At 45.1% G+C, this 17,519-nt stretch overlaps 1 protein-coding gene across 1 annotated transcript in view; it reads left to right on the plus strand.

Annotated features, from left to right (window-relative positions):
• The window catches only part of LOC120019492 (protein FAM184A-like), a 159,273-nt gene that overhangs the window by 95,662 nt on the left and 46,092 nt on the right, over positions 1 to 17,519 (plus strand). The window contains exons 3-5 of the mRNA XM_038962792.1: positions 1,664 to 1,799; positions 6,170 to 6,351; positions 8,290 to 8,475. Coding sequence (XP_038818720.1) covers positions 1,664 to 1,799; positions 6,170 to 6,351; positions 8,290 to 8,475 — 504 coding nt within the window. The remainder of the gene's footprint in view (positions 1 to 1,663; positions 1,800 to 6,169; positions 6,352 to 8,289; positions 8,476 to 17,519) is intronic.

Below are 17,519 nucleotides of genomic sequence, written 5' to 3' on the forward strand. Positions count from 1 at the left end.
TGTAGCTAGCGTTGATGTTGTATTATTACGGTAATCTTTCGTTTAGCCCAGAAAGCATTTAATACAGGTAACTGCCAAAATAAAGGAACCGCCAACATAGTGTCGTTATAGGGCGTTGGGCCACCACAAGCCGCCAGAACAGCTTCAATGCGCCTTGGCATAGGTTCTACAAGTGTCTGGAACTCTGTTGGAGGGATTCGACTCCATTCTTCCACAAGAAATTCCATCATTTGGTGTTTTCTTGATGGTGGTGGAAAACGCTATCTCAGGCGCCACACCAGAATGTCCTATAAGTGTTCAGTTAAGTTGAGCTCTGTTGACTGAGACACACACCTTTGCTCCTTTGAAACCCCTCTTTCAAAGTCACTGAGATCTCTTCTAGCCATGGTAGCCAAAATAATGGGCAACTTTCTATACTTGACCCTAAGCATGATGGGATTTGAATTGCTTAATTCATTCAGGAAGTGTTTCCTTTTTTGGGGCAATTACCTGAGTGATAATCCTGAAAATCCCAGTATGATTTAATTGTAATTTAATAATACTGGTTATTAAAGATATTCCCTTTCAGTAAACCAAAGACCTAGTCCCCGTAACATGTATTGGTGGGTCTTTGTTAGCTAGCTAATTTATCAGACTGTGTTATATGGATAGCTCCCAGGAGCCCATCCAGTCAGTTTAGTATGAGATGGGTGCCTACTGCTTACCAGGAAGGCAGGTGTGACACGATGATATCAGCCATGCCACCACAATTGGATTTTTCATTAAGAGAAACAAAACAAACTGAGAGAGCGATTAAAGCATGTCCTCTCTCCCTAAACAGCTCATTACACACACCTGCACCTGCTCATCAGGGAAATCACACCCTACGGACCAATCAGAATAGGAAATCACACCATACTAGACAATCAAATTGCATCCCCTGTTTCACTCACTTCCAGATGTTTATTTTACTGTAGCTACATGTTGTGTCCCTCTACAAAGAATGCAGACGTAATTTAGGCCTAGTGAATGGCAGACAATTTGGAGAAAGAAAGCCGGGCTGTAAAAGTAGTCTACATTTGTCTCTTAAAATACTCCATCTTATCATCAAATAGATTTTGGGCAAGACTTCTGTGGTTAACACCCAGATATTCCGTTAGTGAAATAGATTCTTGCTTGAGGAAATGTAGTCCCTTAATCTATTAATTTAAAGGACATCAACTCCTCCATACAGATTTTTCAGATTTGTTTTAAAAATCCACCAAACGAGTCAAGATATTTATTAGAACACCACTTGCAAATGAGTTTATTCCCATGGGAAATGTAAAGCTAAGTGCCTATTTCATGGCCAATCCAATGTATTATTTCATAAGTAACAGTCCTTGAGAGCAGTAGACAACATGCACTATGCTGTAAACGCTGTCCAATTAAGAATGAAAAGTGGTTATTCTCTCTACATCTCTACAGAGAGTGAAAAAAGAGAGTGATGGTGATAAGAGAGAAGGAGAAAGAAAGAGAGACTGTTAAGTGATAATTAGAGAGTATGAGTGAGTGAGTCATATATACTGTTTCATTGTTTAGGGAGAGTGAATGAACACAGTGAGTTGGCCCTGTGCTACAGTAGGTGTGGTCTGTCTGTGCCTCGGTAGTGTAGGCTAACCTGTGCTCTGTGTCTGTGCTCCAGGACTTGAGCAAACAGCTGGACGAGGTGACGCAGGATGCCGAGATCGTGGAGATCCGACAGAAGGAAGCCGAGTGCGAGCTGGAGGCCACCAGAGATCGTGTGCAGCAGCAGGCCACAGAGATCCTCCTCAAAGCCAGTGAGTTAGCATGCCACCCTCCTCCCCACCTCCTCTCTATTAAGGTTCTTAACCTAGCGGTAAACGCTGCACTCTCCTTCTCTTCCCCTCGTCTCTCTTTACCCCCTCCTCCCTCTGTTATTGGCAGTTTACACCGTACTGCACTTTCTCCCTCCTCTTCCTCTTTTCTTTTCCTCCTCCTAATGACAGACTATGCATCCTCTTCTCCTCCTTCATCATCTCTCTGTTACACTACCTGAAAAACACAAGTGAATAGTGGCCTACTGCACTCTTGGTCCTACATGATTCCCACCAATATTGAAGTATCAGTATCTCAGCAAGTCATGAAATAATGTGAAATAATGTTGGTTCAAATTGACCAGCCTTTGCCTCCCGAGTGGCGCAGCGGTCTATGGCACTACAGATCCGGGTTCGATCCCGGGCTGTGTCACAGCCGGCCGCGACCGGGAGACCCATGAGGCGGCGCAAGTTTGCCCAGCGTCGTCCGGGTTAGGAGAGGGTTTGGCCGGGCCGGGATGTCCTTGTCCCATCGCGCTCTAGCGACTCCTGTGGTGGGCCGGGCGCATGCACGCTGACACGGTCACCAGGTGTACAGTATGGTGTTTCCTCCGACACATTGGTGTGGCTGGCTTCCGGGTTAAGCGAGCTGTCAAGAAACAGTGCGGGAGTTGCAGCGATGGTACAAGACTGTAACTATGTGTACTATGTATTTTTGTAAATAACAGCTGCTGCACGATATCTAAGGAAGTCTCGAGCAATTGCTCGCCTGAGGTAGAGTATCTCATGATAAACTATTTCGTAGCTGTTTACGTACCACCACAGTCAGAGGCTGGCACTAAGACAGCATTGAATGAGCTGTATTCTGCCGTAAGCAAACAAGAAAACGTTAACCCAGAGGCGGCGCTCCTAGTAGCTGGGGACTTTAATGCAGGGAAACTTAAATCCGTTTTACTAAATTTCTATCAGCATGTTAAATGTGCAACAAGAGGGGGAAAAAAACTCTGGACCACCTTTACTCCACACACAGAGATGCATACAAAGCTCTCCCTCGCCCTCCATTTGGCAAATCTGACCATAATTTTATCCTCCTGATTCCTGCTTAGAGGCAAAAATGAAAGCAGGAAGCACCAGTGACTAGATCAATATAAAAGTGGTCAGATGAAGCAAATGCTAAGCTACAGGACTGTTTTGCTAGCACAGACTGGAATATGTTCCGGGATTCCTCCATGGGCATTGAGGAGTACACCACATCAGTCATTGGCTTCATCAATAAGTGCATCGACGACGTCGTCCCCACAGTGACCGTACGTACATACCCCAACCAGAAGCCGTGGATTACAGGCAACATCCGCACTGAGCTCAAGGCTAGAGCTGCCACTTTCAAGGAGCGAGACTCTAACCTGGAAGCTTATAAGAAATCCCGCTATGCCCTCCGACGAACCATCAAACAGGCAAAGTTTCAATACAGGACTAAGATTGAATCGTACTACACCGGCTCTGACGCTCGTTGGATGTGGCGGGTCTTGCAAACCATTACAGACTACAAAGGGAAGCACAGCCGAGAGCTGCCCAGTGCTACGAGCCTACCAGACGAGCTAAACTACTTCTATGCTCGCTTCGAGGCAAATAACACTGAAACATGCATGAGAGCACCAGCTGTTCTGGAAGACTGTGCGATCACGCTCTCCGCAGCCGATGTGAGTAAGACCTTTAAACAGGTCAACATTCACAAGGCCACCAGGCCAGACGGATTACCAGGATGTGTACTGCAAGCATGCACTGACCAACTGGCAAGTGTCTTCACTGACATTTTCAACCTCTCCCTGTCCGAGTCTGTAATACCAACATGTTTTAAGCAGACCACCATAGTGCCTGTGCCCAAGAACACTAAGGTAACCTGCCTAAACGTCTACTGACCCGTAGCACTCACGTCTGTAGCCACGAAGTGCTTCGAAAGGCTGGTCATGGCTCACAACAACACCATTATCCCAGGAACCCTAGACCCACTCCAATTTGCATACCGCCCCAACAGATCCACAGATGATGCAATCTCTATTGCACTCCACACTGCCCTTTCTCACCTGGACAAAAGGAACACATATGTGAGAATGCTATTCATTGACTACAGCTCAGCGTTCAACACCATAGTGCCCTCAAAGCTCATCAATAAGCTAAGGACCCTGGGACTAAACACCTCCCTCTGCAACTGGATCCTGGACTTCCTGACGGGCCGCCCCCAGGTGGTAAGGGTAGATAACAACACATCTGCCACGCTGATCCTCAACTCAGGGGTGCGTGCTCAGTCCCCTCCTGTACTCCCTGTTCACTCATGACTGCATGGCCAGGCACGATTCCAACACCATCATTAAGTTTGCCAATAACACAACAGTGGTAGGCCTGATCACCGACAACGACGAGACAGCCTATAGGGAGGAAATCAGAGGCCTGGCTGTGTGGTGCCAGGACAACAACCTCTCCCTCAACGTGATCAAGACAAAGGAGATTATTGTGGACTACAGGAAAAAGAGGACCGAGCACGCCCCCATTCTCATCGACGGGTCTGCAGTGGAGTAGGTTGAGAGCTTCAAGTTCCTTGGTGTCCACATCACCAACAGACTAACATGGTCCAAGCAAACCAAGACAGTCATGAAGAGGGCAATGACAAAACCTATTTCCCCTCAGGAGACTGAAAAGATTTGGCATGGGTCCTCAGATCCTCAAAAGGTTCTACTGCTGCACCATCGAGAGCCTCCTGACTGGTTGCATCACTGCCTGGTATGGCAACTGCTCGGCCTCCGACCGCAAGGCACTACAGAGGGTAGTGCATACAGCCCAGTACATCACTGGGGCCAAGCTTCCTGCCATCCAGGACCTCTATACCAGTCGGTGTCAGAGGAAGGCCCTGAAAATTGTCAAAGACTCCAGCCACCCAAGTCATAGACTGTTCTCTCTACTACCGCACGGCAAGCAGGACCGGAGCGCCAAGTCTGGGTCCAAGAGGCTTCTAAACAGCTTCTACCCCAAGACATAAGACTCCTGAACACCTAATCAAATGACTACCCAGACTATTTGCATTGCACCTCCCCCCCTCTTTTAGTCTCGCTATTGTTATTTTACTGCTGCTCTTTAATTACTTGTTGCTTTTATTTCTTATTCTATCTGTATTTTTTTTAACTGCATTGTTGGTTAGGGGCTCGTAAGTAAGCATTTCACTGTACACCTGTTGTATTCGGCGCATGTGTCTAATAACATTTGATTTGATTTGATTTGGATATCACGAAAATGTACAAATATATATATATATATATATATATAAACATAATATAAATATAAAATAATATAATTAAATAAGTAAAATAAAAATGTGCAGCCTTTGCACAAGCTTGCATCTGTTCTTTTCAGAAAATAAAAAAAGTATCTTTGGTTTTATGCCCCTCTGGAATTAAACAGGTGCACAGGAAACCTATGTAGGCTTCCGTCTGTCTATTCACAATAATTATTATCTGTCATGCGGCTCTCTTTCTTCTACTGGTATGATACATTGCCCATGGATGGCAGAATAAACGAGAACCCACAGAGGTGTTTTATTCACTCTGGAAGTAGGTAGCTCCAGCTCCAGCTCCAGCTAGCATACCTGTTGACAGGAGATTGGGCTATGTTTGCATCCCTGTTGTGCTGTTAGTGAGCATTTCTCCTTTTCCCAGGTAACCTTCTACCTGACAGGTGTGATATATCAAGAATCTGATTAAACAGTTGGGGACAATAAAAGGCCACTCTAAAATGTGCAGTTTTGTCACACAACACAATGCCACAGACGTGCAATTGGCATACTGACTGCAGAAATGTCCACCAGAGCTGTGACCAGAGAATTGAATGTTCATTTCTCTACCATAAGCTGCCTCCGATGTTGTTTTGAGAATTTGGCAGGACATCCAACCTGCCTCACAACCGCAGACCATGTGTATGGCGTTGTGTGGGCGAGCGGTTTGCTGATGTCACCATTGGGAACAGAGTGCCCCATGGTGGCAGTGGAGTTATGGTATGGGCAGGTATAAGCTACGAACAACGAACACAATTACATTTTATCGATGGCAATTTGAATGCACAAAATTACCGTGACGAGATCCATTGTGAGGCCCATTTTTTTTTAAAGGTATCTGTGACCAACAGATGCATATCTATATTCCCAGTCATGTGAAATCCATATATTAGGGCCTAATAAATTCATTTAATTTGACTCATATGAACTGTAACTCAGTGAAATCTTTGAAATTGTTGCATGTTGAGTCTATATTTTTGTCCTGTATAATAACAATGTCTGGCTGGACTGTTTCTCATTCTCTCTCTCTCTCCATCTCCCTCCTTGCCAGGTCACATTGGCAGCCTGCAGGCCACTCAGATGACCCACGAGGCAGCCATCCGGGACCTGGAGTCTGAGAAGTCTCGTCTGAAGGACAAGGTGATCCGTCTAGAGGAGGAACGCGGGGCCCTCCAGAACAAGACCCACGCACTAGACGACAGGCAGAGGCAACAGATTCTATCCCTGGAGAAGGTGAGACTTCAGTGTGGTGGTGGAAACTATATATCTGCCTCTCTGGATCCTTGAGTTGTTTGAGGACAGACTGTTTTTCTGCACCAGCTCTTCCAATAAGGAAATAGCTGTTGCAGTGCCTAAATCCACTCCTCCATGTTTAATTCACAAAACTCAACATCTTGGAAAGAGAAGTTACTAGACAAAAAAATTGCGCTTTTGTTAACGTTTAGCTGAGTACTTTGATTTAGCAAAGACTACGTTTTTGGTATAAATAGACATCAATTTTGCATCACAGTTTGCTTCATTATATCTCAGCTATTAGCCATTTCTTCCAATATAGTCACCATTTTGCTCTAAGCCATGCTTTCTGGTTGTAAAATAGCATTTAACTTAAATTATTGATGTCAGAGTACACAACAACCCAAAAATATTTTACGACTAAGAATTAGCTTGCTCCTTGGAAAGTCCCCCCTTGCTCTCAGGAGTTACAGATCCCTGAAATTTGCATTGCCTCTGAACACACAAAATGCTGCTGAGCGAGTCAAATTTGAACAACCTTTTAAAAAGAACGTCCAAAAAGGTCACATTATTTACGAACCGTAGCTCAGAAGACAAACTGTAGTTCCCCTGTAAATGTCAAGCAAGATTTATATCCCATTCTGCATTTTCATTATGGTAAAATGCACAGTTGAATCTCTCACCATATGCCGTTCTGAATATGTAATATGCTCTCAAGACAGGGAGAGTGTGATGTTGACATTGGTGTGTCTTAATGACAATTCCCCCCAGTCACTTTCACTGCAATGCTGTAGCCTGAAAAACTGAGAGCGATGTTCTCACCTCTCCAGTTCCCAGGAAATCGCTGTCCTGTTTCACATTACCATAGCCTTGAGTTAGGTGTTACTATGACAACTTGATGGGAACGGAGGTGTGAGTACATTTTTCAGATCCACTGGGCTGCTGGCATTCTGAGCTCTCTCTCTCTCTCTCTCTCTCTCTCTCTCTCTCTCTCTCTCTCTCTCTCTCTCTCTCTCTCTCTCTCTCTCTCTCTCTCTCTCTCTCTCTCTCTCTCTCTCTCTCTCTCTCTCTCTCTCTCTCTCTCTCTCTCTCTCTCTCTCTCTCTCTCTCTCTCTCTCTCTCTCTATTCAATTCAATTCAATTTGCTTTATTGGCATGACGTAACAATGTACATATTGCCAAAGCTTATTTACAATATAAAAATGAGAATCAAAATGGTCAACGGGACAACAGTAACAACAATAACCAAGGGTCAAAATAACCATACATTCAACAATAACAATAAACATACAGTAGAGTACATGTGCAGGTTGATTGGTCTGTCAGACACTGTCCCTCAACTTATGGCAGGCAGCAATGTAGTGCGCTGCCAACCCACAGCTCTCTGCGTCCTCCCCCAACAGGACGGGTAGCCTATCCTCATCAGAGAGGTCTTTGAAACCTTGAATAAGAGTTTCAAATTTGGGGAAATGACACTCTCTAATTGTTTTATATTTTTGACATTTTGTCAGGAAATGCAGCTCCGTCTCAGGTTCTGCTATTGTGCAGTGGTTGCACAGCCTTTCCTCTACAGGGAGCCAGGTTTTCCTGTGTCTACCCTTCTCAATGGCAAGGCTGTGCTCACTGAGCCTGTACTTTGTCAAGGTTTCTCTCTCTCTCTCTCTCTGAGTGGATATGAAGCATCTTTAGGCTGTCACCTTTTTGCCACAACACACCGACAGAAGCGAGACTGAAAAGCGGAACAGCCGTTCATGTGTTACCTGTGTGTGACTGACTCAAATAGATGCTCACTCAAATTACCAAGGGAATGTAAATAAGATCGTAATGAGCTTAGCATTCTGCTCACAGCTGGTTTTAATTCAACTAGAATCAAGCGTCTTAGATAAACACATAGGGCTGACAGTCATGGTGTTGTCTCTGTGTCTGTTGTTCCATCAGACTCTACGGGAGGAGAAGCAGGTGTATGAGAAAGAGATGGTGAACATGCATGCCAAATACGAGGACGACGCCGCCCACTTCAAAGAGTCACAGACCCGGGCGCTGGAAGAGCTGTCGAAAAAACACCGGACCACCCTGGAGAACACACAGACTACTGCCGAGAAGGAGAAGAGCCGGCTACTGGCCGTGAGTTACACACACACACACATAACCTCCAGTAACACAACACTGTACCTACGCAACACACACACACACTGCTGCAATGGGATGGGCTGAACATACACAGCAGTACACTGCATCTATGATCATTTCACCTCCAAGCCATGTTTTGCTATGATTTGGCTACAGTAATAGATTCTGCAATTGACATTACAACCACCCTAATGAACAAGTTACACCGGATCCAACAGCAAGACTAAAACAGCAAGACTCATGTGTTGTCTCTCTTGTCGTGATGTGTGTTTTGTCCTATCCCCGCGGGAGGCCTTTTGGTAGGCCATCATTGTAAATAAGAATTTGTTCTTAACTGACTTGCCTAGTGAAATAAATAAAAACTAAAGAACAACAGTTGAAACAAAGATTAGACACTAATTGTGGGGATAAGAGAAAGGTCTATTCTGAGTCGGGCCTGCTCCATACCCTCCTATTAGAAAAGAGTCAAAACCAATTTTGTGGACTCGAGTCACATGACTTGGGTCGAGTCTGACTCAAGTCACAAATTTGATGACTTGTGACTCGACTTAAAAGAAAAGAACTTGAGACTTTACTTAGACTTGGAGCCTCAAGACTCGGGACTCGACTTTGACTTGAGGCTGATGACTTGAAATTATCTGGCCAGGTTTTGTAATGTTGTGTCACTCATTTTGTGGCACAGAGTCTACTTTGATTACTCTCCACGCAGCCAGAGACAGTAGCCACAGCATCTCCCTTGCAAAAAAAAGCCTGCAAAAGATTGGCTAGTGAAACGTACACTCGGCACTCTGATTGGACCAGCAACACAGGTCGGGTGGTGTTCTAGCGAACAGATTGCTGATTTGCTGTACAGTTATAGGATAGGGTACAGCGCAAACGTCAAATTATAGGGAGAGAGGATTGACATAATAAATAAATATTCTGCTCCAAAAATTGTTTGGTGATCAAGCACATGAACTGTGTACTTTTCAAGCTCATCAGCAATGGGCAACAGTTACTTGCATAGGCCTACTGGTATTTTGGTATGTACCAATTGCTTGAAATTGGTAATTTACTTATGAAGCTTGCATTTGGAATTTGTTTCAAATGAATTATTACTGAGGCGAAGACGCACCATACTGTAGGCACGGCTCTTCAGTTGCTCTCTCCAAATTCCCGCCGGTGGAGAGTGCTTTTTCACTCCTGTTGAAATGTTTGCTCTTGCTTTCACACGTTTGAATGCATAGGTCCTATGTGGTAAATCTATATTACATCTAATACTACAATAATTGCTAGCGTTTCATCATTCCATCCCCGTACCGTTTATTGCAACACGTAGACGTTTCGTGTTTGATAGGCCAACGATACATTTTCATTTAACCAACCACTTCTTACCCTCTGGGAGCGATGTTTATTGTGCACGTTTACAAGACTCATGAGGTAGAATATCTGTTGATTTCATTCAATGTATGGTTTCCTTTATTCATATTTTCCGGGTTATGTCGGAGTTCCATGTGTCTCTGTCGTACTGGTTGTGCGTATTAGGAGAGCGCGCCTCGGTGCGCATAGAAATAGGCTACGTGGCCTGCGTTCCACGCTTCGGAGTCAGAATGTTGAATAAGCGAAAATGATTATTCCATGTATGCACGGGTGTTGAAATATCATTAATAGTCATGAAGTCTGATTAAGACGTATGTGGGAAATGACCTTTTACATTGTAGAACCAGTTTATTAGTTGTAATTGCCAATTGGGTAATTGTTTGGTCCTGAAAGAGCTCCTGTTAGACAGGTTCCATTTGGTTTCTCAAGGGGAGGCTGTACAGTCTTGCCCTCTACCTGTGTCTGTTCAGATAGGACAGGTGGAGCCAGAGACAGATGCTATTTCTTTTGGGATATTGCCTGTGTATATTTGGTAAGTCTACTTGTATGTTTTGTGTGATATGGCACTTTCACCATTGGATCACCAAGACCTAAATAAATCTACGCTCTGAGCACGTCAACCTGCCTTGCCTTCTGCTGATGTCACGCCCTTACGGATGATACAAGACCGCTATTTTACAATGGGCTTATCAAAATGTCTTGTAGATAAAATAATGGTCTGTCTGGTAGCCTCAATAAATAGACAAAGATTTGTAGTCGAACAAATCGTTGCACGAGACTTGACTTGAAAACGCGTGACTCGACTTGACTCGCTCTTAGTATGCACGACTTGGACTTGACTCGAGCCTTGACCCGTTCTACTTGAGACTCGACTTGAACCTCGGACCTTGTGACTTGAGAGTTGCTTGTGACTTGAATAATAGTGACTTGGTCCCACCTCTGGTTTCAAGTAGGTGTTAATCAATTACACAGACACAAATTGCTGCTGGAACCACTGGAGAGAAAGAGAAAGAGTGGGGGAGAGAGAGTCATTACAATGGGCAGAACAGCCTCGCTTCCCTTCAAGCCCCTCCATGTCATTTGCATGCATGAATTCCAGGCTTCGCTTCTCTGATTTGGTTCTGCAGCTTGGCTGCCACTTGTCAAGGCAATCCCACGAGTGTTGAAAACAGCTCTGTGCTGGTGTAGCTTTGAGTATCCTCAAGAGCTGCCTGCCATACACACAGAACAGAAAGACTGTTATTATGGATGGCTAGTGGTTTGAAATCACATGGAAACAGATTGGTTATAATGGTTGACAACAGCCCCATCAAAAACCTTTCCTATTTCCTTGCTGTCTGACAGCAGTAATGTGTGCTTGTCGCTAGTCTCCCTCAGCTTTTAGGGCCGTGTTTTGCTCAGATCTAGGTCTTCCTCTCTTTCCATCCCATCTCTATATGAGAGCCCAGTGCTATCAGTCTCTGTATCCCAGGCTGGAGGATGGGTCTCTGTATCCCAGGCTGTGTCTCTGTATCCCAGGATGGGACTCTGTATCCCAGGCTGTGTCTGTGTATCCCAGGCTGTGTCTGTGTATCCCAGGCTGTGTCTCTGTATCCCAGGCTGTGTTTCTGTATCCCAGGCTGGGACTCTGTATCCCAGGCTGTGTCTGTGTATCCCAGGCTGTGTCTCTGTATCCCAGGCTGTGTTTCTGTATCCCAGGCTGGGACTCTGTATCCCAGGCTGTGTCTCTGTATCCCAGGCTGTGTCTTTGTATCCCAGGCTGTGTCTCTGTATCCCAGGCTGTGTCTCTGTATCCCAGGCTGTGTCTTTGTATCCCAGGCTGGGACTCTGTATCCCAGGCTGGGACTCTGTATCCCAGGCTGGGACTCTGTATCCCAGGCTGGGACTCTGTATCCCAGGCTGTGTCTCTGTATCCCAGGCTGTGTCTCTGTATCCCAGGCTGTGTCTTTGTATCCCAGGCTGTGTCTTTGTATCCCAGGCTGTGTCTTTGTATCCCAGGCTGTGTCTTTGTATCCCAGGCTGGGACTCTGAATCCCAAGCTGTGTCTCTGTATCCCAAGCTGTGTCTCTGTATCCCAGGCTGTGTCTCTGTATCCCAGGCTGTGTCTCTGTATCCCAGGCTGGAGGATGTGTCTCTGTATCCCAGGCTGGAGGATGTGTCTCTGTATCCCAGGCTGTGTCTCTGTATCCCAAGCTGTGTCTCTGTATCCCAGGCTGGAGGATGTGTCTCTGTATCCTAGGCTGTGTCTCTGTATCCCAGGCTGTGTCTTTGTATCCCAGGCTGGGACTCTGAATCCCAAGCTGGGACTCTGTATCCCAAGCTGGGACTCTGTATCCCAGGCTGTGTCTCTGTATCCCAAGCTGTGTCTCTGTATCCCAAGCTGTGTCTCTGTATCCCAAGCTGTGTCTCTGTATCCCAGGCTGTGTCTCTGTATCCCAGGCTGTGTCTCTGTATCCCAGGCTGGAGGATGTGTCTCTGTATCCCAGGCTGGAGGATGTGTCTCTGTATCCCAAGCTGTGTCTCTGTATTCCAGGCTGGGACTCTGTATCCCAGGCTGTGTGTCTCTGTATCCCAGGCTGTGTGTCTCTGTATCCCAGGCTGTGTGTCTCTGTATCCCAGGCTGTGTGGCTCTGTATCCCAGGCTGTGTGGCTCTGTATCCCAGGCTGTGTGGCTCTGTATCCCAGGCTGTGTGGCTCTGTATCCCAGGCTGTGTGGCTCTGTATCCCAGGCTGTGTGGCTCTGTATCCCAGGCTGTGTGGCTCTGTATCCCAGGCTGTGTGGCTCTGTATCCCAGGCTGGGACTCTGTATCCCAGGCTGGGACTCTGTATCCCAGGCTGTGTCTAGGGTTGGGTGGTATCAATACCGTCATACTGTTTCTGTACCATACTGAGGTATACTGTATTACCGGAAGTGCAGACAACGGGCGCTATAACATTTTTGTTGTTGTTGTAGTTTTTATTAGGCAACAGGGATGTTGAATGTCTCTGCAGTAACCAAGAATCTTGATCTTGACATCTAGCCACTTAGCTAGCAAGTTAGCAAACCAGATGCATAATTGGAGCCCTGAGTTCGATTGAATTAATTTGACACATCTTACATTTCTTATAGTTATACTTAACTTCTATTTATAAAACAGTGGTGTAGCATGCATCCCAACTTATTGAACATATTTTGACTACCCCGGTGTATATCAGTATATCACCCAAGCCTAGCTGTGTCTCTCTCAGGCTCGTCTCTGTATCCCAGGAGGTGTCTCTATATCTCTCTCTATATATATATACAGTTGAAGTCGGAAGTTTACATACATCTTAGCCAAATACATTTAAACTCAATTTTTCACAATTCCTGACACTTACTCCTAGTAAAAATGTCCTGTCTTAGGTCAGTTAGGATCACCACTTTATTTTAAGAATGTGAAATATCAGAATAATAGTAGAGATAATTATTTATTTCAGCTTTCAGCTCTTTCATCACATTCCCAGTGGGTCAGAAGTTTACATACACTCAATTAGTATTTGGTAGCTTTGCCTATAAATTGTTTAACTTGGGTCAAATGTTTCAGGTAGCCTTCCACAAGCTTCCCACAATAAGTTGGGTGAATTTTGGCCCATTCCTCCTGACAGAGCTGGTGTAACTGAGTCAGGTTTGTAGGCCTCCTTGCTCGCACACACTTGTTCAGTTCTGCCCACAAATTGTCTATTGGATTGAGGTCAGGGCTTTGTGATGGCCACTCCAATACCTTGACTTTGTTGTCCTTAAGCCATTTTGCCACAACTTTGGAAGTATGCTTGGGGTCATTGTCCATTTGGAAGACCCATTTGCTACCAAGCTTTAACTTCCTGAATGATGTCTTGAGATGTTGCTTCAATATCTCCACATATTTTTCCTACCTCATGATGCCATTTATTTTGTGAAGTGCACCAGTCCGTCCTGCAGCAAAGCACACCCACAACATGATGCTGCCACCCCCGTGCTTCACGGTTGGTATGGTGTTCTTCGGCTTGCAAGCCTCCCCCTTTTTCCTCCAAACATAACGATGGTCATTATGGCCAAACAGTTCTATTTTTGTTTCATCAGACCAGAGGACATTTCTCCAAAAAGTACGATCTTTGTCCCCATGTGTAGTTGCAAACCAGTCTAGCTTTTTTATGGCGGTTTTGGAGCAGTGGCTTCTTCCTTGCTGAGCGGCCTTTCAGGTTATGTCGATATAGGACTTGTTTTACTGTGGATATAGATACTTTTGTACCTGTTTCCTCCAGCATCTTCACAAGGTCCTTAGCTGTTGTTCTGGGATTGATTTGCACTTTTCGTACCAAAGTACGTTCATCTCTAGGAGACAGAACGCGTCGCCTTCCTGAGCGGTATGACGGCTGCGTGGTCCCATGGTGTTTATACTTGCGTACTATTGTTTGATGAACGTGTTACCTTCAGGCATTTGGAAATTGCTCCCAAGGATAAACCAGACTTGTGGAGGTCTACAATTTTGTTCCTGAGGTCTTGGCTGATTTCTTTTGATTTTCCCATGATGTCAAGCAAAGAGGCACTGAGTTTGAAGGTAGGCCTTGAAATACATACAAAAATACAGGTACACCTCCAATTGACTCAAATGATGTCAGTTAGCCTATCAGAAGCTTCTAAAGCCATGACATCATTTTCTGGAATTTTCCAAGCTGTTTAAAGGCACAGTCAACTTAGTGTATGTAAACGTCTGACCCACTGGAATTGTGATACAGTGAATTATAAGTGAAATAATCTGTCTGTAAACAATTGTTGGAAAAATTACTTGTGTCATGCACAAAGTAGATGTCCTAACCGACTTGCCAAAACTATAGTTTGTTAACAAGAAATTTGTGGAGTGGTTGAAAAACAAGTTTTAATGACTCCAACCTTAGTGTATGTAAACTTCTGACTTCAACTGTATATATCTTAGGCTGTGTCTGTGTCTCAGTCCAGACTATTCTCTGTGTGTGTCAGGGTCCAGAGCTCTGCTGCCTCAGCTTCAGTCCCGCAGGCGGACAGGGGGGCGGCAGAGCAGGGAGTGTGTTTGTATCTGGCCTAGCACCATTTACCATTTATCATTTACCACTACAATGAGAACTCATCTCCCCACCCCGCCCGCGCTTTGCTCTGCCCAACCACTCAGACACACACAGCACCAGGACCTACCTCAGCCTGGGCCGAGGTGTTGGAGACTGCTGACATGCACCCTCCACATCCATTCTGCACCTCACTACAGAAAACCCCGCTCTTACTCCATGAAATACTGAGAAGCGTTTCTATCTGCTTGAAAACATCTGCCACACTGACATGACTAAACTGTCTGTTTTGATAACATATGAAATTAAATGACTCAGAAGACATGCACGATTGACTCAGCCAAAATGCAATCTGTCATCTATTTGCTTCTCGGCTCGGAGGCTGCCAAAGGCTTCAGTCAACTCATCCCCCTCCAACATGGTTGTATTATTTAGTGTTTTTGTAATTAAAAAACGTCTGCATAACAGATATTGGGTTGAGCCGCTGTAATTAGGCTTGTTTATATCAGGGCTGGCCAACCTAACACCATTGTTTGGAGTTAAAGCCTTTTCAGCTCAGAAAAACAAGACAGTCTGTACTGGCCCATGATGGCTGCTTGAAGGTAGGGAAGATGAGAAAGACCACTCTTCTCAGAGAGTTTGAAGGATGACAGAGGCTCTCCTCAGACACATTGGAAAGTGTTTGTGTGTGTTTCGGGCACACAAATCAGCCTGGTCATTCTACATTGTCAACAGACAGTGGCAGCTCAGATCTCCCTGTTTAGCCTTATTGTTTTAAATAGGAGGAAATGGAGGAAGCAACCCCTCTTGTTCCTCCACCAGGATTGTATTTGAGTTCCTGGAGTCTAATTTGCATAAGCCCATAGTAGAGGGAGATAGACACCTCACCGGGTGCTTCGGCTGCTTCCAGGAACCTTATCTCAGGGAGACAAATGTCGGTCACTCTCCTTTGTCAGGACGAAGGTGGAGGTCTCCGAGACAGAACGGAGAAATGCGTTCATGTCATTGATTAGACTGGCGCCCAGAGAGAAAAAGAAAGAGAGCGATGCCTCGGCATCTATCCACTGCACTGCTGCTTATCATATCCTCTCCGCTCCTCACTCTCCCAAACAGAGATGCAGAACAGGGTGAGAGCGAGCGGATAGATCATGTAGGAGAGGGCTTATGTTTGTGCGCCGGTGAGTCAGAGTCACAAAGTGCAGCTTGACGAGTCGACGCGTCGGCTGACATCCTATTTTGGGCGGACTCCCTGAGGATCTTCCTCTTCTTCCCTCTACGCACAGCACAGCAAGAGGAGGAGGAAGGAAAGACAATTTGTCATCCTTCTGTCCCAAGACGTGGTCATGAGTCACCTCCTTAGCTGGCATCGCCAAGGTGTGGGAAGGACCTTTACTGTGGACACTGAGGTAGAACTAGTGACTAGTCAAACTACCATGGGCGGCTGACAGTGTAGACTTTGTGTGGCACAAACTTTTAGACGTTTTAAAGAGTATGCACTATTCAAGAACTGTGCGCAAGGTGAACTCAGTGACTTTGCTTCAAAGCCACCACACACACACACACACACACACACACCCACACACACTACCCTTGACACTCAGTGGGAAAAAAATAGGGGAAGACGCTAATGAGATTAAAGGCCTAATGTCTTGACTCTTGTTTTGGAGGGATGGTATCATGCAAAATAGATAAGCTCCTATTTGCATATGAGTGTGCTCTGGAAGATGAGAGCTCTGAATCATGTACTCTTCAACCACACACACATAAAGTGTGCAGAGCAGTTCTCTCTGAATAAGGTGGAACTATACATTATTCAGTTAGCTCTACTTAGTGCACCATGCTGACAAGTCTGCTGCTCATGCAGATAGATACTGCCTTTTGAGATCGCACTTTTAAGTGTCTTGTCTATTTCATATTCTGTATGATATGTATTCTTCCCAGTTTTTGGTCATGGGAAAGCATTAAAGGGACTTGTAAATGAATCATATGTACCCATTAATTCTGGAAGAATATAACGGATCAATGCCTCCTGAGCTTAGTTCAACTGTCACACCCCATCAGAACCCGAAAATATAAGCAAACAAGGTAAACAAACTCTGTATGGCCTCAAACTGTGGTTGAACTATTATTTTGATATCATGGATAGTTAGTCCATGCATTCGTAGCTCTATGAATTTGAGAGTGGTTACATTTCTCCAGCCCCATCCCTCATCTTTTTACAGAAACAGTGGCGGGGAGGCTGCTTTGTTATTGTTTCAACTGCGGATTGCCTCCTCAAGAGAAGATACTGAGGCAAAGGATATTGTATTATCAATCACCATCTGTATCAGAGGAAGTTAATATTGGAGTGGACAAGGTTCACATAGTAGTCTGAGTCACTAGTCGGCTCAATGCATTTCCTATTTATTTGGCAGTCATTGATTTAGCTTCAAGGCGTCTTTTCAGAGTACTATACCAGTAATGTATGTATGAAAGTGATCAAGTATTCTGTTTTGTAAATTATGCAGGCTTATATGAAGTGTTTACAATGATGTCCACGGTCGAATGTTCAGCGCTGACATTAACAGATGCAGAGCTGTTGAGAATTTCATAAGCAAATCGTCATCTGGTGCAGTAATTACATTTCCATGCCTGGTGCAAA

This window comes from Salvelinus namaycush, chromosome 24 (assembly GCF_016432855.1).
Source record: "Salvelinus namaycush isolate Seneca chromosome 24, SaNama_1.0, whole genome shotgun sequence".
Taxonomy (NCBI): Eukaryota; Metazoa; Chordata; class Actinopteri; order Salmoniformes; family Salmonidae; genus Salvelinus; species Salvelinus namaycush.